Source organism: Caretta caretta, chromosome 13 (genome assembly GCF_965140235.1).
Source record: "Caretta caretta isolate rCarCar2 chromosome 13, rCarCar1.hap1, whole genome shotgun sequence".
Taxonomy (NCBI): domain Eukaryota; kingdom Metazoa; phylum Chordata; order Testudines; family Cheloniidae; genus Caretta; species Caretta caretta.
The window spans coordinates 5422316-5447604 of record NC_134218.1 but is presented as its reverse complement, the minus strand read 5'-3'; the positions used below and the strand labels follow the sequence as shown (position 1 = coordinate 5447604).

At 45.1% G+C, this 25289-nt stretch overlaps 1 protein-coding gene across 1 annotated transcript in view; it reads right to left on the bottom strand.

Annotated features, from left to right (window-relative positions):
• Positions 1–17565, bottom strand: part of OPRL1 (opioid related nociceptin receptor 1) — a 36460-nt gene extending 18895 nt beyond the window's left edge. The window contains exons 1-2 of the mRNA XM_048820147.2: positions 16918–17565; positions 16131–16383 (exon numbers count right to left, since the gene is read on the bottom strand). Coding sequence (XP_048676104.1) covers positions 16131–16354 — 224 coding nt within the window. The 5' untranslated portion in view covers positions 16355–16383; positions 16918–17565. The remainder of the gene's footprint in view (positions 1–16130; positions 16384–16917) is intronic.
• Positions 17566–25289: the final 7724 nt, after the last annotated feature.

Below are 25289 nucleotides of genomic sequence, written 5' to 3'. Positions count from 1 at the left end.
CTGTCGTGTTCGGGACAGCGGTTTTTGACCTCTGAAGGATGTATTTGGAAATAGCCTTGCTGAGTGATAAACCATGAAAGCTCATCCAAGTGATCTTTTCAGAGGAGTTTGTATTTGAGGAAATTTGTCAATAGCTTAACGCCGCCCTCCCCCAAATCCTTGACCTGTTTTGCAAATATTATCACTTGGAGGAATATTGTTCAGATTCATAACACCTGTATGATACAACAAAGAAAAAACACTACATTACTGAGGGGGTGGGGGAGCCATTGTTTTTCTGTGTGCACAGAACAATAATGCACCTCCCCATACTACTAGCTAGAGTGGGTCAAAAATCTAGCAGAGGTGGGGTTTGTGTCCCCATGGACTGAGCAGAGGACATAGCCCCCCAACTCCACCCCTGTCCCAAGACCCACTGAGAAATCCTGTGAGTCTCAAAGTATCCCTGGAGGACTGGTGCTTCTATATAGACAGCCAGACTCTCATTTCTACTCTCTGGTTCCCTTTCCACCTTGCCCAGAATGTTTCCTTCTGCACTTGTGTTGCCAAAGCTCTTCCATCTGCCCCTGGCTGTTGCCCCAGTCCTTCTGAGGGCTTGTGCCAGCCCAGGGCAGAGAGGGGAACAATCAGCATTCATTCCTATGGGCATTTTCTAGAGGGGAGTCTATGTAGAACTGCTTTTCCCCACCTGTGCCCTTGTCCTGCCCAGCCATGTTTCAGTAATCCTGCAGAGCCCCCCCCCTCCCCCCCCCACACACACATAGAGGTGTAGTCAGAAGGGGATGATACCATATGGGTTCTCTGCCGCCAATCGAATTTTGGGGTCCCTTTAACAGGTTTCCCATACTTTCACCCCTCTGCAACAATGGACAGAGGAGACGAGAATGAATGATCATCTGGCCCAGCACTTAAAGATGAGTTGGGGAAGCTAAGTGGTTTCTGAAAGAGGAGATGGCATTGGCTGTTCTCTTACAAGATGATCAAAAAATAAAATGAATTAATTCTCACCCCATGCTAACCCAGCTAGCTCACTCTTTCTGCTTTCTGACAGCCTCCAAGAAAGCAAACATTTCCCCAGCTGACCAATGTTCGCAAACACTTCCAGAATATTCAGTGCAAGCAAAATCAATTAATCTTTTGTGGATTATTTTTTGCCAGGAACTCAGATCAACAGATCCTTAAATCTGTCCCAACAAAGGCAGAAATGAAATGTAAGATTTAAGAGATGGAGACAGTTTCCCTTATCAACACAGTCCCTGTGCAAATAAGCATATGAACACAGCTGGGGAAGGAGCAATCAGCCAGAGCTGCTGCTTTTGCATGAGATTGAACAGGAAATGTATTGAAGGGAGCAATGTTTCCACTGGTCAGAGTGAGGTACTGGGAATTCCCAGTTCTGCTACTGATTTGCTGGGTAGTTTTGAGCCAGTCATTTACCCGTCCCTGGACCCCATCTATAAAATGGATGTGGTAATCAGGGGATGGTTGAACTTTCCTAGTCTACAAACTCTCAAAGTCCACAAATTGCTGTGAGGTGTTTTAGTTTTTTTAGATATGGGGGGGGGGGGGGATTTAGTTGATCTAAAGATTACAGGTGTTAAATTCAAATTTTGGGATGAACAAAACTTCAAATTTGGTAGTAACTGATCCTAAACTAAAGATTGCATGTTGGAGCTATATGCATTTACCATCTGCTCCCCTTACCAATTCTCAGCTGGGGTTATATTTCATAGAATCTTAGAATAACAGGGTTGGAAGGGACCTCAGAAGGTCATCTAGGTTCCTACCATAGCAACTCCAACAGCACTCTCCTAGTTGCCTGCACAGAGGGTATGGCCAGGGCATCCTTACAGTCTTGCAATCTCCAGCTGCTGGAATTGGAATGGCCCCTTGGCTCATTTCCCTAAGAGGTACAGAGGGACCAGCTTTGCCCCATTGGCTCCCAGATTGGTGGAGTGCAAAGTTAGCTCAAAACCACACCCTTCCCGAGCCAGACTTTGTTGTCTCCAGGCTCGAAGAACCACCACAAACCCCTCTATAGCAACCTGCATGGGACTTGGATGGAGGAACTCAGGTTGCAGGAAGGAAGAGTCTGGAGGAGGCACTAGGAAGTCGGTCTGTGTGCACATGGCTGGAATGTTAGCTGCAATAAATCATTCTCTTAATAAAGAGCCAGTCTAGTTTCACAAGTATGGAGTCTTCTGAGGCTATTACCCAACACACAGTACATGAAACACCCACCACCCTTTATTCCAAGCGCACTTTTTCAACCTTTTCTTCAATAACACACAGCACCGCATGCATCTGCGACAGTGGATATTTTTAAAACCCCATGCAACAATTTATCCCTGGGGAGAGAGAAGGACAAAGAAAGAATCACAGCTGGCAGATGTTGGACGCGTCAGTTAATACACTGCTGGAAGGTGCACCGGTGCTACTGTGAGGAGGTTGGGATAAGGAGCTGAAAGAAGATTCAATCAGGAGCTAGACTGGAGTTTGCCAACCTTGTCTTCCTGCAATTTTGTTTTTAGCAAGGTCATTCAATGACTAAGGAGTGGGAAGCTGTGCTATGGGTAAGAGCCCTCATGAGCTCAACCTGATTTGAGTGCAGCCCAGGATACAGTGTATAGACTCTCCCTTTTGCCCTTAGATTTTCTCTTGTCTCAGCTCCTTGCTTGCTTGCTCTCTCATTATTTTTGCTATGTTCCCTGTCCCTTTTCAGCCTATTTTTGCCTTTATTTTTCCCTCTTCTTGTACTGTTCTCCCAATATAACACTGAGACCCAAGCTTTAATTTACCACTGGGGAGGAAATTAAGATCAGGCTCATGTATTGTTCTCGCCACTATTTAAACCGAAGCTCTCAGAAGTAAAAGCCAGGTGCATTAACCTACAGCTCTGCCTCACCCCACCACCACCACCACCAAGCAAGCCCTGAACAATGTTAGACCAAAGCATGTGCGCTGGGTAGAGGTGCAGCTCACAAAGGGTCAGGCGGTGAGAGAAGATGGAAATGTCCCTTCCTGCACCTGTACTTTGAGGTCTTACCACTTTCACAGAGATGCATAATGTATCCTCTGGTGCTCTTTAGCCCATCTCCACAGCATTTTGCAAAGCTTCCTTTCTGACGGCATAGCTACCTTTCCCCACAATTACCAGCCTCAGGGCCTGTTTGCTTAGCGATCAGATCCATGAAGCCCCGTCACTGAACTAACAGCCAGGCTGCAAAAATGACGCTTCTGAACAGATTGTTCACTGACATCAGAGTCACAAACTGAATACAAATGTCTGGGGTGGGAAGAGGCAGGGGGAAGGGACAGACTGAAACCTCTCGCCCTAGGGAGCCATTAGCATTACCGTTTGGCTCTGGATCCTGATTCTCTTGATTAGGTTATTCATAATCCCATCTAACTGAGACCCAGACGGTGCCATCCATCTGCATGCAGCTTGTACGCATTCCTTCCCCCACTAAACCTCTAGCTGCAATGACACGCTTCCTCTTCCCCTCCTGCGGCAGACAGTTGTGTTCAGTAAGGGCTGCAGTGTCTGGAATGACAAGGGATATGAAACAGACAAAAGAGGTCACTGCTCTTTCACATCTCTCAGCTCCATTGGCGTAAATCAGCATAGCCTCGTTGAAGTCAGCACTCCCATTTGAATCAGCCGAGGGACTGGCCCGTGTATTTTGGGTCAGATCTTGGAAACTCTATCACATGCCATCAGCATTATCATTGTCCCATGTCACTAACTCTGGTTTCATCCCTGCTATTACTGGTTGTTACTATATGGCAGCTGTCTGTCTCAGAGACAATGGTTTACATGCCAAAGCCATTCAGGTACTAAATGTCACGCTGCAGCCATACATGGGTAAAACGCTCAATTCCCGAGCAACAGGTAATGTAGACACAAGGCACAGGGCTAACAGATGAAACCAGTGTACTAATAGTGCTTGAAGCCTACTGCTCTTTCTTCTTCACTCACTTTGCTTTCCTCTCTCTCAACCACTCTGGTGCAGCCCAGCCCTGCAGTGCAGCCTGTTGCTAGCTACATCTGTCCAGCTTGCCATGTTGATGTTGAAAATTTTCAACAAGTCCTTCTTGCAAATGTCCTTGAACTTGAGCCTTGGCTGGCCCAGTGGCCTTGAAGCATCCATAATACAGGAGATCCTTTAGAATTGTCTATCCGTTGCAAATGGTCACACCAACGGAGAGGTCTTTGAGATCAGTGATCAGACATGGCAATTTTTCTTTCTCAAGTATTTCAGCGTCAGGAACATTGATTTCTTACTTGACATTTAGAATATGGCAAAGACAGTGGGTGTGCAGGGTGTTTAGCCTTCCTTTGTACCTGCCGTAGGCAGTCCAGGCTTCACCACCTGAACAACCGTGGCATGTTTAGAACACACATATGGTAGACCAATATCTTCATGTCCAATGTTAGTTTCCTATTCTCTCCCATGTGTTTGGTCAGTTGACCGTATGTGGTGGCTGCCTTTCTGATGCAAGAATTAAGCTTATCATCTAGAGATAAATCATCCAATACAATTGATCCCATGTAGCATTACTTGTGCACAACTTCTAGCACCATCAACACAACTTGTGCCATAACCACTGTCTTCTTTAGAGTGTTGGTTAGTCCAAACTCATCACAAGCTAGCGCGGAGCTATTGCAAGTTGCTGGAGGTCCTCTTTACTGCATGCCATGAGCACTGCACCAGCAACGAAAAGAAGTTCTCTTAGCAGCAGGTATTTGACTTTGCTTTGTGGTCTGAGATGTGCGGTGTTGAAGTTTCAGAGGAACAGCCGTGTTAGTCTGTATTCGCAAAAAGAAAAGGAGTACTTGTGGCACCTTAGAGACTAACCAATTTATTTGAGCATGAGCTTTCGTGAGCTACAGCTCACTTGAAGTGTTTTCCATCTGCTCTTGTCTGGAGATGTGCAGCCTCGGTGCAAAATGAAAAAGCATGATGGAGCAGCAGAGAGAAGAATGTACCAAAACACATCCCTGTTTGACACCACTGTGGATTTTTAAGCTGTCACCATCATACTGGACTATAGCCTTCATGGAAGAATTAAATCAGACTGAGGGTAATTGGGTGGCAAGCAAGTCTATCTAGCAATTGGCAAAGGTCCTTTCTGCTGACGAGGTCAAAAGCTGTACTAAGTTCCATGAAAGCCATGTAGAGAGGTTTTCCTTGTTCTTGACACTTTTCTTGCAGTTGCCCTAGTGTGAAGAGCATGAGGATAGTTGATCTACCAGCACTGACTCTCTGGATATACATGTTCAGCAAGAAATTGTAGTCTTTTGAGAATGACCTATGCAAATACCTGACCAGCAACAGTAAGGAGAAAGGTTCCTCTGTAGGTGTTACAATCACTCCAATCTCCTTTGTCTTATCCTGGCTACTACTATCACATGACTATCCTGTCCCCCAGATTTCCATCCTATTCAGGCCTGCATGGCAGTTCAACAGCACTCTGTTCCCAATGAGTGTATGGATCCCACACAGAGGCTTAACCATCCTGGACTAAGCAGCCAGATGTCGCAACAGAAACTGCCAACTTTATAGTCAAACAAGACCCAATTAATTACCTAGCTGCTTGCAATCTACTAACAAGGGTTAATGAGCCAGCAGACTCTCCATAGAAGAATGCAAACAAGCACCACTCCTGCACAAGTGTCTTCTTTACTATTAGCTTCAGAAGATAGACAAAGGACTGAATGTGCCATGAAGACCTGGCAGTTGACTCTTCCCTCTGTCCATCTTTTGGGGACAGGACTGAAATACGTTACTAGGCCAGTGCACAGGACAATTTCATTGCTCTTACCTGTGCCATGCCTGTTCTGTGGATGAGCAGAGCACTTTAATCCACAGGCCTGGCAACCAGGCCCTTTCAGAAGCGTAGACAGATGCATAACCAGCCATGTGGCACATTATGAGCCACACTGCTTTGGTTTAAGGAGTATGCCTGTTTGAAAATATTCTGTAGCAATCTACTCTCCTCCTGGTACATTTACTAGGATTCCACTTCCATCTTGAACTTGACACCTCTGCCTTTGGCCTCTGGAACTTCTTGCCACTTGACCTGAAAAGTGCTGTGGACTGAGTTCCAATTAAACAGTACTTAGAAACCTCACCAAAGTTTGTCATTTCGGTGTTTTTAGTCTGGATTTTTAACTATGTTTGGGTTTTGATGTGAGATTGCAAGTCCTACAGTGCTTTTGAAAATCCTACTCAGCCTGTAACATTCTTGACATTGAAAGCAGCTGCTGGCATACATTAGGCACCGATTTTTAACAGCACGCATGCACTTGTGTGCGACTGACTTGTGCTCACGTACATCCCAAAGACAGTGTGCGGCCAGGATTTGACCTGGATGGTGACAACCCACCAAACATGCAATACCAACAGGGACAGAACCTTTCAGCTCCAAAAGCACAGGCATCTACCACTTGAGCTAAAGAAGTAAATCCATCAGCTGGTAGCAGTGGTGGGCTATTATACTCTCCATGGGCCATCCACTAGAGGGGAATGTTAGTCATATAGGTATGTGCACATGCAAGCTGTGAGTTGCAAGCATGCATATTTCAGCCTTGATCTTGGAAAAATCAAGTTTCCTTTGCCATTGTACCACAGTAATAACCAAAAGACTTCATTTTCTATTCATTTGTGTCATTTGTATTTCTTGTTCTTCTGCACTCTTTATGGTATAATAACTTTTGATTACTCCACACACTACAGACCACTCAATATTAATTTCATTTCTATCCAAACTGCACGAAGGGAAAAGGAAAGCAAAGGACACAGAGACAGAAGGTCTCAAAGGGTTCATTCCTGTCCACTGGATTTGTGTTACTTTATACTCCGTGAAGGATAGCTTGTTAAACCATTCCCATTAGGGCGCCTTCTTGTAAGACGTCACGTAACTGAAATATTATAATTTCTCACAACGGGCCTCTGATCTTGATTCATGCATTAGGGACTGAGGGCCAGATTTTTAAAGGTGTTTAGGTATCTAAAGCTGTAGGTAAAAGTCAATGCCAACAGGTATTTTTAGGTGCCTAAATACTTTTTAAAATCTGCCCTTGAGACACCATTAATAAGTAAGTAGAACTGAAAGGCCATGAACGCGCTATTGAGTTAACTAGGCTGCAAAGGAGTCCAATTCACCATAGAAGGAAGAGAATTAGAGACCAGGTAGCAGACTTGAGGGCTGGAGAAAAACAAGTATGAGCAAACTGGTGGAAGAATTCAAGGAGTTCAGTCAAATGTCTTTACTCAGAGGGCGTGTATGAAATAGGAGCTGCATAGAAAGAAAAGAGCCCTGGAAGGAGATCAACGTTCCGGGCGACAAGTCCTAACCCATCTGAATATTCCTGGAGTCGTGGGAGTAAAAAAATTGCACAGGTACTTGTGCCTAAAGCCCCGCGATCAAATAGGCACGTGTGATGGTCACCCTCTTGGCCAAAACGTGGGGGAGTGACCTTGGGACCTACAACAGTTACAGCTCATAGCCTCTGGCCTGGCACATAGGGGGATTCATAACATGCACTCACCAGTGGGTTACACACACAACTGGGTGGCTGGGAGTAACAGGCAATAGGAGGTCACAGAGGCTGGGTGTTGTTTCTGAATCTTCTTGCTTTGGAAGCATCATTAGAAACTGGGTTTTTGGTTTTTTTGGTTTTTTTCCCTTTAATCAAACTACTGGGAAATAGAAGAATTCAGGCAAGTTTAATGTGCCGACTTTTCCCTTCTCAGATAACCCTTTCCTTCTGCTGCTGCCTCAAATTCATTGGAAACTGTAGGGGAAACACATGCATAAGTTTCAGAGGAACAGCCGTGTTAGTCTGTATTCGCAAAAAGAAAAGGAGGACTTGTGGCACCTTAGAGACTAACCCATTTATTTGAGCATGAGCTTTCGTGAGCCACAGCTCACTTCATCTGATGAAGTGAGCTGTGGCTCACGAAAGCTCATGCTCAAATAAATGGGTTAGTCTCTAAGGTGCCACAAGTACTCCTTCACATGCATAAGTAACACCTTAAAGGCACCAAGGAGACAGAGGGGCTGGAGGTGGGGGAGAAATTATCTGAATTTGCAGGAAACTCAAACAATGGTCAGTAATATGAAGCAGCAAGAGGCAGCCAACTTAAACCAATAGCCCTTTGCTGTAAAGGAAATAGAACTCCTATGGAGAGCCCTTTTCAGTCTTCTCCAATTAGTACAGCTCAGCAGTAGAGGTGGATTGGACAGTCATATGATTACAATACCAACAAATTAATCACTTCACCTTTTCAGTCACTCCAAATATAAGAGAGATGTAGGGTGAGCCATATGACGGAAAGTAAAACCCAGAGGAAGCTTTGGGATTTTTTTTAAATGGCTCCAGGTCATTTCGGAAACACCAAGAAGGTTTAGAATCTTCCTTCTGTATCTCAGGAAATTCATCCTCGTCTCCCCTAAAGAGATAAACAGCAAACCACCCTGTAGCCTTAACATTGCTGAAATGTGAGCATTAGAGTCTCTGTGTTCCACTAATAACTGAAAAATGGGCAAGAAGTATTCTCTGGCTCGTGATATAGTGGATCTGGGTTCCTTTCATGGGAGATGTGGAGTGAGAGGGGTTTTTTGGCTAACTCCCTGGTATATATTATTTCTCAGGTACCACATGATTTACAAAAGTCTACTATGCACCTTTAAGACCAAGTAGCCCCTTGGATCCAGTAGCACAATTATCAAATTGAGAGGCAGGACATCGGGGTTCTATTCCCAGCTCTGCCACAGACTTCCTGTGTGACCCTGGGCAAGTCACTTCACCTGCTGGTGCCTCAGTTTCCCCTATACGTAGCTAATGATATTTATTCCTCTTCTTGTAAAGCACTTTCATATACAGGGGTGAAAAGTGATATGTTAAGGGCTAAGCATTGCACTGAAAATGGGCATTGGTGTGTGACTCAATGTGAGTCATTGTGAGGATACAAACCCCACTCTTCTTATCCCATGTGATCCCCACACAACTCAAGATAAGGTAATCACATTTCAAGCTGTCAGTGGTTTGACAATGCCTGCATATCAGTGTTATTCGCCAGATTTGAGGTAAGAACAGGTGGACAGAAAGTATGAGAGGCTGTTCCTATTACTTTCCTGGGTGTTTCTCCACAGGGATAGCTATTGGGTGGACTGTGACCAGAAAAGGGGAGCCATGTGCAAACAGGATCTCTCATCACTTGGGCTATACATTTGACTTTTTATCTGCCTTAGTGTTCTTTCCCATGGCCTTATCTGAGGGACATCAATAAGCAGAGACCAAGATTCAGGGTCATGCCTTTTCATGCATGATCTCTTGCCAACTAGGCCATCACCGTCTATGAGCTTCTTGTGGATGAGTTGCTGGTTCTTGTTGGCCTTATTTAGACATTGCTGGATGATTCTGCTGTCCCTGTGCAGCTCAACGTTCCTTCGCTGTAAACATGTCACCCACAATGTTCATACAGGGAAACACTTGTGTGCATTACAAGATAGAGCAGAGAAGCTTCAGTCACTCAAAATTGCAAGGAGAAATGCAAGCAGAATAATCTCATAAAATTTGGCTGTGCCAGCTTGAACGTGAGCACTGGAACAAAGAGCTTGCTTCTGCAAAAGAGTAGAGATTGGGCAAAATATATTGTTATAACTGACTGGGCTCTTATCTGCCTTTCTGTTCTCCATAAACAGAAAGACTGTGAGTGGGGGCTCACACAAAGGTTATCAAAAGCTGAATCCCGGCTCCACTAGCAAGCACCCGAATTTCAACCTATTAAAGACAAGAGTCAAGTCCTGAAGCTAATAAGCATTGACATTCTCTTCTGTCCCAAGGTGAATCACTTTTCTTGTGTCATCACAGCCATTAGCTATCTTAGGAAATGGTACAGAGCCAAACCTCTGCTTGCCTTTTGCTGTAAGCTAATTTGTCACCATAACTCTTTACAGACAAATGGCCAGCTTCCAGAGTTTGTAAATGCTAAGCCGAGTTCATCCCTGGTGTTGACTTGAGTGGCCTTCTTTGTCTGACCAGCTGAGCAAGCAAATGTACTGCAAAACTTTCCTTCTGTCTAACGCTACTGGCTAAGGTGCTTGTTGAAAAACCAAAGAGACATGATAAGGCCTGAGAAAGTGGGATAGATTCGTGACCAGACACGATAGAAGCAGTTTTATTTACCTACTGGACAAGGAAGCATTCTTCTACTGGACACTATCCATTATTATTAGTTTAAAAACAGGATCCTGGAATACCAGTAGATGTCGAATGAAAAGGATAAATTGGAGACAGCAGCATTGCAGGCAAATGTGCAGACTGATTTATGGTTTTCCACAACACACACACTATTCAAGAAACCTTGTCAGGGTCATTCCTTGGAAAACCAGATGATAATATAGGAAAATCTCAGCAAAGAATGGCCAAGTTTGCATCTGTCTAGTTGGGAAGGTAGAAGAAAATTTCAAAGGAAGAGGGAAGAATGTTGCTTAAAAGATACAGCAGAAAATTTCAGAGAAGGGAGATATACATAATGCTGTGGAAAAATCTCATGAGGGAAGAGCTAGAAGCTCCATCTCTTGGAACATTTAAAACTAAATCAAGGAAAACATTGGATTGTAAAGAACAATCCTGGATGAGCAGGGAGATGGACTCATTGATGTATTGCTCATTTCTATGTTCTGTGAGTCTTTGTTATGATTCATGGCTAAGACCTTGTGAAATAGATAGGTTACATAGCCACAAATCATGATCACATTTAAATTCTCCCTGTTGCTCTCCTAACATAAGCAAAAATCTCTGCAACTTTGGCTAAGATGTTCTTTGCAAGTCTCAGTAAGGGACAGTGTTTGTGCACAAAGTTGTTATTGGCCTTGCTGGAAGTTTAGTGTCAGCAGATCATGAAGCAATCTTGAGTGGCTGCTGTACCTAGAAAGAGTGAGTGCGAGGGAGTTAAAGATGTGTTCCATTTGAAAGCTCTTGTCAGAGGTGACAGTGCAGCAAACCATATATCAGTTTAGTACGAAGGCATGGAAGTATGAGAAATAAACAGCTTCAAGAACAAACACCCTGTAAACATCACAGGTGGCAGAAATTGTTTATTTGGTGCAATTGTCTGCCTGTTTAGTGGGTATGAATGAGACTGCAGGAAAGTGGCAGATCTGAGAGTCTTCATAGGGATGCAGAGCTGCTTCCAGTCACTCTCATGCCTAGTGCTTGAACCCTGTACAAAGATGTTGGGTACTTACGGCTGATTCATAGTGCTGAGACATATCCAACTAGGATATAAGTGAGGTTGGAGCATTTCTAGAGACAGCGGGAAGCAGGGGTTGAGGGCAGAAAGGGAGCTGTAAGGAAACCCTAGGAATAATCAAGCTTAGGGAGGAAACTGAGGTTTTTATCACTATTTTTTGAGTTAAAGTCAATCCTCAGGGAGGGGTTAAGGATGCAATATATACAGTGTGTATATACACTATTTTCAGACTTACATTTACTTACATGCTACCTCCTCAGAACAAACATCATCACCCACTAGCCAGACGCAAATATCTATGAAAACACAAACGTGGGCAAGCCACGAAAATTCCATGAAACTATTCCATGGACCTCTGGGGAGATTTGGGCTACGGCTCCCTTTTCTAGTGTTCATGGTCTTGTATTCAGTGAAGATAGAAGGGTCACTATTAGTCAAAATATCCTGCCTCTGTTTTTCCACACCCCCTAAACAGGGAAAACATAAGCGTGCTTTTTTAAATGCATCATGCTGAGGCTCGCCTGTCTTTTTGTAGGTGCACTTTGCCTCTGAAAAATTTGCATCTGCAATCTTGGATCCACATAGCGAACTTCAGGAGCAAAATGGTGGCCGCCATTTTGAAAATTTGGCCAAGCATGTTTATGTTTCAGGCTGATGTTCTTCTGCCTGCACTGCCTGTGAGAGATGAATGAATGAATGATGTTCCTGGTTGTCCTCGTAACACTCCTTCCAATCCAGCCAATATATATTTATTACCTGCCAGGGCACAGGGATGGTGCTGACCAGGACTAGCACAATCTCCTCTGCCTTCTCCTTTTCCTTTATGTGACGGTCGAAACTAGAATGGGTTGTTTCCCCCCAAATTTTCATACATTTCAGTTTACATTAGGCATGAATTGCTCTATTAGCAAGCAGAGAGAATTAGCATCATTTGCTCACATTTCCCTAAGACACAAATATGAGATGGCACTTTGCTTCAGTTAAACACAAGCTTCTTAATGGAAGAGGAGTGCAGCGACATCCATGTCTGACAGGACAGGAGACCTTTCCACTGAAATTTTTGATACTCAGTCTTATTATTTCCATCACTGTAACACCTACAAACCCCAACCACAGATCGGAGATCCACTGTGCTAGGAACTCTACAGACAAATCACAGCTCACAATACTGGGGGGGATGGGGTTGTTTGTATGTTTGTTTTTAATCACCCTAAAAGAAAGGGTCATTGAAATATACTTTTTTTTTAAATTACAAGAGTGAAGATGCCCTGGAAGAGGTCATTTATGTGGTACAAATTGGAGCTGGTCAGAAAAATGGGTGAAATTGGAGGGATTCCACTGAAAATTTCAGCTGTATTTTTTTTTTCAAAAACCTAGAAGCCAAAGTATTTTCAATTTTCAGATGCCAAAAGCTGAATTTTTTGGACCAAAACCGGAAACGTTTTTAGTTTCACACACACACACACACACACACACACACAAAGATAAATGATCAAGTAAAGCAAACATTTTCTGTGACATTTTTTTTATTTAATCTAAAACCCCACTTTTCACTGAAAAAATGCTTTTATGGAAACTTTTCATCCAGCTTTAGCGCAACCTGAGTCAGTAGGGTGCCTGAGCTGAAGGGATCTATGTATAAAAGCCTCCCATGTACTTTTTCGTGGGAGCACGACATGTGTCCCTTCGCCAACCAGTTTAGCCAGTTCACTCCTCCTGTGCCCTGCACAGACCCTTCTCACCCCTATTGGAGCACAGGTTTCCCTGAAGGACCCCAGAATGCTGCATCTGGATTCTGAACCTTTAAACTGCAGGGGTGTTAAGATCTGGGGTTTGGGACTGGCCATTTATCAGAATCGGGGCTCTTTGGATGTGGATTTTGAAACCCCTTCTCCAGCTCCCTAGAGTTCAGGGCTGTTCAGATCCAGGGCAGGGGTTCAGGCCCGTCTCCCGGTATAGCAGGAATATCTGGACTCATAAAACATTCCTACACATATTTTTCACTGGGAGAAGGGTTTGAACTTCCTAGGCAGTTCTTATGCGGGGGTGGTGGGGAAGGGATCCATTTCAGCAGGGAAGGAGTACAGCTTTCAAGGGCCTAAAAAACCAGATCATAAACAAATCACCTGTGCAGCCATTTCGATCCAGCACTTAGCTTGGCCGAGGAAGTAAGTGCATGGTAGTGTTAGCCAAGGCGTGGCACAGAACCTGTGGGGGACCCCTCTCCAGTTACTCAGCAGTGCAGGCAAAATGTGGCCAGCTGCACAATATCACAGCCACAGCGCAGTAAACAAGCATCAAATCGCCTACTTCCATTTGCTCCTGCTGTGAGCCAGAGTGCGGAGTTATGTGAAATGACTGTATCCATTTGCACACCATGCAGTTCTGTGGGTGCGTCTCCTTCTGAATGTTACTGAGACCAAATTTCATCAACAGTCTGACTTTGTGGGGGGAACTCCATGGGACAGAAACCACTCCCCGCAACCTGCAGGCTGCCTTCGGTCGCTGCTTTTAGACTGGAATATTGGCTGCAGCCCCGAGCACATTAGGACACATTTAATGGCCCTGGCTTGCCCCACCCCCATGCTCCTCTTCTGAGCCAGACCACTTGGGGCCTCTGCAACCCCAACTGGACTACATGCAGGCGCTCTGCAGAGGCAACAGATGAGTGCACTGGGGGGGGAGAACACCCGTGTGCCCCATTTTGAAATGATGGTCCGAGAGTTACAGGGTTCTCTTCATTCTAACTTCAGAAGCTCTCCCAAAACTTGTCCCCATTCCCATTTCTGTCACCCGACAGTTCCTCTCCCGGCACCCTCCGCTCAGTCATGCGCAGTACTTAATATGTCAGTGGATGCAGGTCTTCGTTTGCAGACAGGTCATGCAATGAAGGCCCCAGCCTGCACTGGACGAGTTGTGCAGCCGAACAACCCCCGGGGAAGCCCCAGGAGGCACAGCCCTTCCCAGTGCAGGGACTGCTCTTGGCATGCCACAGTCTATGCCCCTCTCCGCACCCAGTCAGGGTGGAAAGGAAAAGGGATCACAGCCCTAGCCCTATCTCCTCCCTGTACCAATTGGAGTGGATTAGGCCCAGGAGGGGCACCGTGGGAGCAATCCTATGCTCCTGAAAACGCAGAGACTTCTTGATCCTGGGGCTTGCACGAGGAGAATGGGGAGGGATGCAGAAGGCCTTGCCTGATTGGCTATCAAAGAGCATCATGCCTAACTCTGGTGCTAAACAGATGGTACTGAATAATAATACTAACAACAACATAAATGGATCAGAAAGGCAAAGATTAGCTGAACACTGATCCCCTCGCAACAGACCAAGTAAACATGGTGCAGCTGCTGCACCATGGCCTCCATGTCTCCACACGCTCCAGGGTCAGCCCCTCCTGTCATGATCTCCTCCTTCCATCCACCAACTTCCCTGCCGTAAGAGCACTGAAAGGCTGCCTGCTCAGAAAAAGCAAGCCATTGCCCTGTTCTCAAAGGTCCGGACTCATCTGAATGGCTGTGATATTTTGGGCCAGGTTCTGCGACCCTTCCTCCTGCTGAGCAGCACTTACTCACAGTAGTCCCATTGGGATTACTCACAAGAGTAAGGGCTTCTGAGCATGAACGAGAGATGCAGCATCAGGCCCAGAATAAAGAAAATATAATCATGTAACCCTTTATTTTATTTCAATAAACATTTTCCATCCTGATGTGCTCAGACCAGTATAAAATAACTCCAGCATTTAGAGCTCCAAATTCAAGGCCAGACCGTGAACACCCTCACATTAGCAAGCAGTTACTCACCTGAGTGACTCCATTCTCAATAGAAAGGGGGTCACAGTCCAGCCCTAAATAAGCAGTGACCTGCGTCAAAAGTGACACATTGGTTTTATCAACAGAGGGGATGCCCCATCTTGATGCAAATTTTTATTTTACTTTACAGGAAATGATTTGCTCTGGATTCATGGGTTGAGGTGGTTTAAATCATGGAAGAAAATGAGAGTTTTTACTCCTTTGAGTTTCTCTACATACAGAATCATCAAAACCATTGATACATTAAATATTAAAGACCAGAAACATGTCACTAAACACTGGGAGATGGACCCTGGTGGGGACAACATCTGCTCATTGCTCTCCCCCCCCCCCCACACACACACACACAAAAGTCTTTCTGCTGTAGAAAATCCATCCAATTTATCTAGAGCCGGACGTTCATCTGCAGTTAGAGATGCTGCCCTCATCTCTGGAACATTGTGTTGCATTCTATTTCTATGGCGTTTTTAAAAATAGTGACACTCGGAACTTTAGGGTTTGTACCCTACAGAGATATGAGGCCACCTTTTGCATAGAACCAAAGGAAGGGATTAGACTCCCTCTCCAGTCTAAATCCAAACCCTAACATGGCACAGGAGCTGTGGTGTGAAACGGGGGCGCCCGTGGTCCCCCAGGGACCTTCACAGACTGCCAGCTGACTATTTCCAAATCCTTGCTCTGCCTGCTGACAGCCAGTGCAGCGCCTTACACAATTTGCAGAGTCCACCTTTTGAAATATATTTTACCTCTCTGTTCTGTTCTCTGGGTTAACTCTGCTTCCTTTAGGAGGCACCAGAGGGTTGTTTAATATGAACTGTGGCTGAAAACCTTCATCATCCCTGAGGAACCATTGGGGGTGGGGGGACTCCTTAGCTAAAATGCAAAGGAAGGAACTTGGAGAAGTGCAAGAGTTTCAAACATGGTCTCTATCACCCAGGGCATCAGTTCACTTCCACTTGCAGTCTAAAGTTACCCCACTGCCCTCTGCTCCCTCCCCACTCTCAGGAAGAATAGCGAGGGGAGGGGGGTTGGTGAGATGTGTGCATTGCCTACCTGACAATAACATACATGACCGAGCAGTTGCCCACCAGCCCCACTATGCACACGATGGAGTAGACGACCACGATGGTGATCTTGATGCCCAGTGGCAGGAAGCTGTCCCCTGTGCCGTTGTTAAACCAGTTACTGGGGAAACTCAGGTTCAGGATTGAGGAGTCGTTCAGCAGTTTCCTCAGATCAGGGTCTTCCAAAATATGAGCAGGAAAGAGAGGATCCATCCTGAACCTATCCAGCCTGTGGCAAAGACCTGGGGCACCAACAGACCAATAATGAAAATGGGATTAATAACAATCAATAAATGTCTAGAGCAGAAATAACCATATACCGGGGGCAAACCCTTCGGGAAATAGATATGGTCAAGCAAGCAGAGCCCTGCTTCTGCAAGACAGGCACCGTCATCTTATGTATGGTTCTGTGTCACACACACAAATGTATCAACAACACACAAAAACATTGCACTCATTTGGGGGTACTGTATGTCCCTATCTACTGTAGCACCAGTCCCTTTGCATGCATACACACACACACACAGCATCTGTCTTGCCCTGCCTGTTTTTTTGCTGCAGAACCGGCTAGATGAACACCTCTGTATTCTGGCAGGTGAAATGACATACAGAAAATACATCGTTGTTTGCAATGCCCGTTGTCAGCTGCTGTCTGTCGTCTCCGTTCATTGCTATGGGAGCCCCAAGCTGCCCTTGCATGCAGCCCTAGCGTAACAGAAATAATTCAGCTGGAATCTTGGACTAGGTAAAGTTAAATAAGCATGCTTGCGCCTTACCTCAATGCACACGCTTCCTTTCCCTTCGGTTAGGAAACTAGATCTTCCCCCCCTTTGGCTTCAGCAGTGCTCTGGTCCATCAATTAAATCCGGATGACAAAAGAGAAACAAAGCAAATGCAGGAGAGCTCTCCCAGCCTTCAGTCTCCCGGATTGTGAGATGCTGCTGCTGCTTTAGCAGGCGTTTGAATGTGGTGCTCACAGAGAAGGAAGATATTTCGACAGGGGGAAATCTCACACCCATGCACACGTTTCTAAACTCGGGGAGGTGAGGAGAAGTGTGAGCGGAGCAGAGCGGATCTGCTAACCAAAGCTGCTTCAGGGCCGTCTGCAGTTCTAGGTCTCCCGGTGCAGAGGGACTGGCTTGCAGTTCCAGCCTAGCTCAGTTGGGCTGTGATTTCTCCCAATGTGTAAAACACCTGAGGGGCTTTTTTCCTCCCCCTTCATTCCCATGTATAACTGTCCACCCCAGTCTGAAAGCCTTCTAGTGGGTCCGGCTTAGCTCTGCTTACATCACCTCTCTACCAGTTGCAGAGCGAAGCAAACTTGGGGGAAGCAGTCTCCTGTTGGCCAGTCACGCTGCCAGTGCACTGCAATCCACCCCCCTTTGCATAGTGTCAATGCATCTCTCTGCCAGCGAACCGCAGACCAGAGCTGGAGCTCAGCGCCAGACAAAGCCACACGAGGTGCTCTTCTAGGGATGGCCACCTTAAAGAAATACAACAGAGTTTGAGATGGGCCGAAAAATCTACCAGACATTGAGGGGAGAGCGGGAGACCAAAGTGGGCCCAAGAAAAAGGCTTATACAAAGTATCAGACCAATGGAAATGTCCCCATGGTTCTTTTTTAAAATTCAAATGGAAACTGGGTTATTTTTTCTTTTTAACAAATTAACATTCCCCTGCAGTGTTTCCTTGCGATTCAAATATTATGCCCTCTGCTAGTGCCCGAGAACCGGAAGCAGCATAACAAGGGGGAAGTACAGTGTCCTGGGGTTTTTTGTTGCTGTTGTTTGGTTTGTTGATTTTTTTTAAAATTGTTTTGATTCCAGTTCAGGTTTTTGTAACACAGGCCAGAATGTCTGGGACCAGATTAACAATAGCACCTGGTTGCACATGTGCACATGAGTGGCCAGCTGGGGTTGCCTCAGGCAACCCCCAAAATGCGCAAAAGTACCCTCTAAAAAATCTGGCCCCAGCAGAATACTGTCCTTTTGAAAACAACCAAAGCATTAAGAGCAAGTGGTCAGCAGATGCTTGTAAATTTGGCATTTCAACGCTGCACAACAACTGAGAGCACCATCTTACAACCTGACTTCAGTGGGAGATACCGCAGCTGGAGTTGGGCAAGCTGCAGGGGTTTGCCACTCAGATCTATGGGCAGGATTAGGATCTTGTGGGATGGGCCCTTAGTTTTACTTTGATCCTAAACCAGGGACAGCAGGGTGGTATGGGCACTCGCATAAGGAACAGGATTTTGCTACTGACCTTCCCCTCCCATCCTTTGTTTGTCTTGTGTATGATGTTTGACGTAGGTGTTGTCTCTCACTATGCCTTTACAGTCCCCTGTGCTATGGGGCTCTGATCTCCTGGGGCCTCAAAGGATACTAGAATATAAATAATAATGATTTAGGGCTTAATAGCAACTCCTAGACTCACTGATCTCTGGACTCAGCAGCAGACATCAAAAGGGGTGGGCTCAAAACAGAGTGGGACACATCTGGGCATGTTTTCATCACATTTTCTTGGTCAGTGCATTAAAAAATGTGTGAGATAAGTAATGGGCTAGCCATTACTTTAATTGTTAATGGATTGATTTTCCAAACCTGCAGGAAGGACAGCGATCTATCAGTGCAAGGAAGCAGGAAGCGCGACTGGAGGCAGGAGGTTCAGAGAAGAACACTTATGAATTCTGCTCGGCTCTTTTCTGCTGGCTCCCAATCTGATTAATGCTTTTAAGTCGTCGGATATTCATTTTATGTTAATTTATGCACCAAATACAGTGTGTTAAAGCTGTTTGGTTTGTCGCAGTTGCTTTGATTTTTGAACTGAGACTGGAGGCTATTCAGGGGGCTGAGTAAAGGGGGTTGTGTGATCTCCACCATGCAGTTGGTTGCCTGAAGTTGGGAGCAAATGATTCTTTGTAGATTCGTTTGAAGGCTTGAGTTAAAGTAACTTGAATCTATCAAGGAACCCCCCGTCCCCATTCGCCTGGCCCCTTCATCCTGCATACCCACCCTGTCTCCCATAATAATCCAATAGGACACCTTTCCTTCTACCTTTGGCCCCAATTCTGCAAGTTGTTCCATGTGAATAGACCCTTCCACCCACATGGAACCCTAATGAAATCAGTGGGTCTCCCCACAAGTGCAGAGATCTATCCACCCAAAATGGGTCGCAGGATCCGGGCTTTAGCTCTCACCAGGTCTCCTAGGACTAGCTGGGGAGCCTGGGAGGCAGCGTGGCAAGGAGGTCAGCTCTCAGACAAGGGGTATTTGTCACCTTTCCTGCTCCGTGAACATCCTCAGCCTACTTTCACTGAGCTGGGGGCTGAAGTTCACAATCACACCAAGCCTCAAACCAAAGGCCCAGTTTGAACAGGCCTGAAGGTCAGTGCCAACATTTGGCATATTTCTAGTTACACACCAATGGGATCAGTGTTACTGCTGTAGGGAATGTCAACAGACAACAAAAAACTTTGTCCTCTGTGAAAGATACTAATGGTGGATCTAGATTAGAGAGATGATGAGGTCCAGTGAATAGGCCACCGGATTGAGTCAGGAAAACTGGATTCTGTTCCCACCTCTGCCACTGACCTGCTGTATGACCTTGGGTATGTCACTTCCCCTCTCTGCAACTCAATTTCCCTCCCTGCCTTGCCTGTTTACATTGTAAACTCTTTGGGGGCAGGGATTGTCAATTATGACACATAGTGTATATATATTGTATGGGACCTAGACCAGTGGCTCCTAATTTTTTCACAGGGGGTGGGGGGATCCAAGAGCAAATGTTTCATGAAAATAACTTAATGGAATATTTACCTTACCTTTAACTGAAATGGCAATAGACAGATGTAGACATGTCCAATGTCAGCCTACAGTGTTTGACGCTCCCGATTTATAATTATCCCAAATTAACAACAGATGGCAGAACCAAGTTGTCAGCAAGATGAAATCATTTTATGGGTTATGCTTGTAAACAAATATGTACATGAATAAATGCTGATATTTGAGTTAAAGTCCAGCACACATGTACAGGATTCCTAACAAAAACATACATCTCATGAATGCATTGAGTGCCCATTGCAACACTCATGGAAATTAATGGAAGACGACCACTACCCACTTCAATTTGATCCAACATCAGCATTGGATCAGGCCCGGCATGACGCAAATACTCTGATAATATGTGAAACAGTTTATTGTATAATTTTAGTGCCAAATCCATATTATCTGAGAGTCTGGCAGTCACTTTAACAAATATTTTGGACTCTGATAAAAATAACGTGCTTGAACTGACTTTTTTGGCTGTGTTTTGACTTGTTTTGTAAAGTCTCAGAAGTTTGCATCATAAAGCATGCTAGAAAAATCACATTTAGGGTAGGATTACATATTCTCTTCTATATACGTTCTTGCAAAGGAGTTTAAGTCTGTCATTAGCACCCTTTGGCAGACATGCTTACGATGCTTCTATATGGTTGTGAGACATGGACAGCATATTGCTGCCACATTAGGAAGTTTGATCAGTTTCATACACACTATCTTCGGTCTGTTTGGATGTTCAAATGGGGGAACAAAATTCCCAATATTGAAATCCATACTCATTGTCTGATATCTGGCATTCAAAGTACGTTCATGAAAGCTCAGCTGTGTTGGTCTGGACATGTGGCTGACCTAAGAACACCCAAGGCCATATTTTAGGTCAGCTAAAGCAAGGCACCCATTCTCATGGTGGTCAGTATAGACAATAGAAAGGCACACTAAAGTCAAATTTGAAAGCATATCAGATTGACCCTGGCAGTTGGGAATCAACAGCCAACACAGACCAACGCGGTGGTAGATTGGCCATGTTGCATGTTAACCATGTGAAGCAAGGTGCATTAACAGCTTATGGGAAAAACCTGAACAACGCAAGCAAGGATACAACAACCTGCACTGGTCATGAACAGCGTTAGCTGTCCCACATGTAACCATTCTGGTGTTTCTCACATTGCTCTGACCTCTCACATATGTGTTCACCTCTATTGTTTGCTGAATTCTTATACGTTGACACCAGTGTGAGACTCCATCATCATGATGTAAGTTCTTACAGAGCACTCACCACCGTACTATCTGAGCGCCTTCCAGTCGTGCCATAAGCAAGGTCACTACATATCTGTCACATGTAATTTGTTCGCTCATCCTGTCCCCAGAGGGAGAAGCATGTGTGGTGGAGTGTCTTCTTTGGGTAGGGTTGTTGCGGGAGGGGTGTATTAATGTTCCCGTTGTTCTGTGTTTATGTTAGAGGAGGCAGGGCAAAGAAACATGCCTGGCACTTGGAGCAGAAAGCGGTGAGGTTTGTGTGGTCGTTAGTTCTTGTGGGAGTTCGTTCCACAATCTCAGGCCATGCCCAGAGAAGGTTTTGTGTCCTGAACAGACAGGTTTTACTCTTATCTTTGAGAGTTCCATTGTGCCAGGGATGCACAGCTGTCAACCACGGTCTTCAGAGCTTTAGATTGTCTTTTAAATATCCTAGGCCCAGCTACAGAGCACTTTGAAGATAAGGACTGAGACCTTGAACTCGCTTTGAAATTCTATAGGAAGTCAGAGCAGAGAGCAGGGGACAAGTCTGATGCACTCGCAGTAGCCTGTATAAAGCTTTAACCCCAGGAGTAGTCTTTACTCAGGTAAATAGTATCACTGAATGAGTATAGGTTTGTATCATCAGGTCCTTAATTTTACAGTGCGTCTGTATCAGACCTATCTCAAAATCGCAGGAGTTTCAATGCATAATCAAAAAACACCATACCGCCATCTGGGTTCAATGTTTAGCCAGACGAAAACTACCCAGAGAAGAAAATGTCGTACGTTTGTAGCTAATCAATCAAAATTTGCTGCCAATAACTAAAGAATCTGGCAGTTGTAGAAATAGATTTTTAAATCATAAACAGTATTCCAAAATACAGCAGATGTTTGTTACTTTTCCAGAAAACAGCTCCAACCCCCTGCAATTCACAATGGCAGCAATCTGTAGCTTTGCCTTTTTTGACCTTGCTTTTGGGAGGTGAAGATGTCTGTGTGTCATGGCTGTTTTGCCACATTTAGCACAGTTTGCTGAACTGTTAATCAAGCCAACCAGGAGCAGAGAATTAATCTTCCAAGGTGTGAAATCATTTTGCATGCAGAGATACAAGTGAGTAATCTAGCAAGAGAGGAAAGTTTATTGAGAATGCAAAGTACATCTGATCGGTTTAAAGGAAAGGTCAGAAAATCCATCTGTCTCTCTTGGATGATGGGTACCTGCAGTGTGTGTGCGGGTTGCAAATTAGCAACATCTTGCACTGCCTGCTATTGATGGTGGAAGATATTGAATCGTTTGTCATTAATCATTGCACATTATGCATCCAGCAACTGGTAAATGTTCACCTTCATAAAAATATAGACACTCAGAAAATCACTTGTCTTTCCACTGCCCACACACAAATTCCGCAGAAGCCCCCAATTACTGTTGAAATCCTGCTTCCACTGAAATCAACACCAAAAGCCCCATTAATCTTAATGAGCCCAAGATTGAGGTCCTTATCCCAGATGTAAAAAATTGCTGCATATTCTTATCATTCCAAAATCATTTCTATTTCAGTGAAATGAGGTTCATAGTAAACTATAATAACTAATAATCTCTATTTGTGATGGATTATCAATTATTTGTATTACCAAAGCATCTAGGAGGCCTAGTCATAGACCAGGTCCCCATTATGCCAGGCGCTGTACAAACACAGAACAAAAGACAGTGCTAGTCCCAAGGAGCTTACAATGGAAGTATAAGACAAAACACTACATATGGTTACAAATAGACTGATGGGGAAGGCAGGGGAACAGTGAGACAATACGGCAATACAAATAATAAATAATAACAGGCCAACATGACCAGCAGCCAAGTTTTGAAGGCATCGTGGGAAAGGGGAGTTTAAAGGCAGATAATAAGAACCTAAGAACTGCCATATTGGGTCAGACCAAAGGTCCATCTAGCCCAGTATCCTGTCTTCTGACAGTGGCCAATGCCAGGTGCCCCAGAGGGAAGGAACAGAACAGGTCATCATCAAGTGATCCATCCCCTGTCACCCATTCCCAGCTTCTGGCAAACAGAGGCTAGGAACATCATCCCTGCCTATCCTGGCTAATAGCCATTCATGGACCTGTCGTCCAGGAACTTATCTAGTTCTTTTTTGAACCCTGTTATAGTCTTGGCCTTCACAACACCCTCTGGCAAAGAGTTCCATAGATTGACAGTGCGTTGTGTGAAGAAATACGTCCTTTTGTTTGTTTTAAACCTGCTGCCTATTAATTTCATTTGGTGACCCCTAGTTCTTGTGTTATGGGAAGGAGTAAATAATGCCTCTTTATTTACTTTCTCCACACCAGTCATGATTTTACAGACCTCAATCCTACCCCACCTTAGGCATTTCTTTTCCAAGCTGATGTGCTAGGTTAGTGGATGTTTATGGGAAGCACCTCCCAAAATGTGAAGGGCAGTATGAGAGGAAGAACAAAGGTGCTTGTTTGAAAATTGGGTGATGGAGAATGGCACCATGGTGCTGATCAGAGGCGGGAATCAAAATCTCAATCACAAATAAAGGATGATAGGCAGAAAGGGGCTAGGTTGTGAAGGGCCTTCAAAGTGAGAGCAGTTTGTGGTCTGAAGCAATAAAGAGGTAGGAACCAGTGGAGAGATGCAAAGAGATAATCAAAGTGATGAGCTAGAAAAATTATCTTTGCAATAGTATTCTGCATGGATATGAGTGGGACAAGATTGCATTTGACAAGACCAGGGAGAAAGATGGTAATCAAGACATGATAGGATGAAGGCCTGGATGAGTGTTTTAGCTATGTGGATGGATAAGAAAGGCCACATCTCAAAGCTGTTACTCAGAAAGAATCAGCAAGATTTAGATATAGCCTGGATGTGAGAACCTAGAGAGAGTCGAAGATGATGCCCAGGTTACAGGCCTGAGTGCCAGACATGATGGTGATGTTGTCCACCATGCTTGAGAAAGGACATAAAGAAGAAGGCTAGGAGCTCTGTTTCAGCCATATTTGAGCTTCAGCTGATGGCTAGATCTCCATGAGGAACTGTCAGAGGGACAGGCTGGGATTTTAGTTTGGACAGAAAGGGACAGATCTGGAGTACAGAAGCAGATCTGTGAGTTGTCAAGCATGGAGATGGTAGGAGAAATTGTGTCAGCAGATGAGAGAAGGTGTAGCAGGAGAAGAGAAGGGAGCTGTCACAGATCCTAGCGGGTACTCCTGCCTGGCCACCCACTAGGACTGCTGCGAGGGAAATCCAAGTCTCTGTGCTATGGACCCCTTGGAGTATGTTACGTTTCTGGAGCCTGAACAGAGTCCAGACATGGCCCCAATCTTTGGGTCCCTAGGCATACTCTCAGGGCCAGACCTTCCATCTGGCACCCCCTCTGAGTGTTGGGGCCCACTCACCAGCCACCTAGCCTCTTTGGACACAGTGCTGACCCTTCAGATTCCCCAGTACTTAAACACACTGCTCTCCCAGAACTCCACCCCAAAGGTGTGAAGCTTCTGGTTCACAATCTAACCTTCTCAGAGGCACAAGGAAATTGTAAAGCAGTCAATGTATACACACTTTGCCCAGTCAAACACCTTTATGATCTTTTATCCTAAATCATGTGAAATACAGGAGAGTACAGATCATATAAAAGAACAAATATCTGAAACCCAAATGTCCCTCTGTTTCCATCTCACCCATCCCTCGTGAGCCTTTGGGGAACCACCCAGGTCCAGGAAGGAAGGAAGGCAGGCATGGTGAGTGGTCTCTCCCTCATGACTGGAGAAAATGGCCTTCAAGCTGACCAGCCTCTGCCCTTTTAAAACCTTCAACCCCCTGTGGCAGGTGACACCCTTGCCAGCTTTCCCACATGAGCACAGACCCACGTCAGGCGACTTTGCTGCTAAGGTGACTTCCCCCGGTAAACCAGTTCTTCTGGACAGGAACCAGTCTTTTGTCCAGAGTGAATGGATTTTCAAAGACTGGGCACTTAACAGTCAGCTACCCTCTATTGTTATTCTTCTGCCACCAGTCTTTGGAATTTCCAACCCACAATGCGGGCAAACAGAGTAGAACATAGAAAAGGCAAAAGACTGCA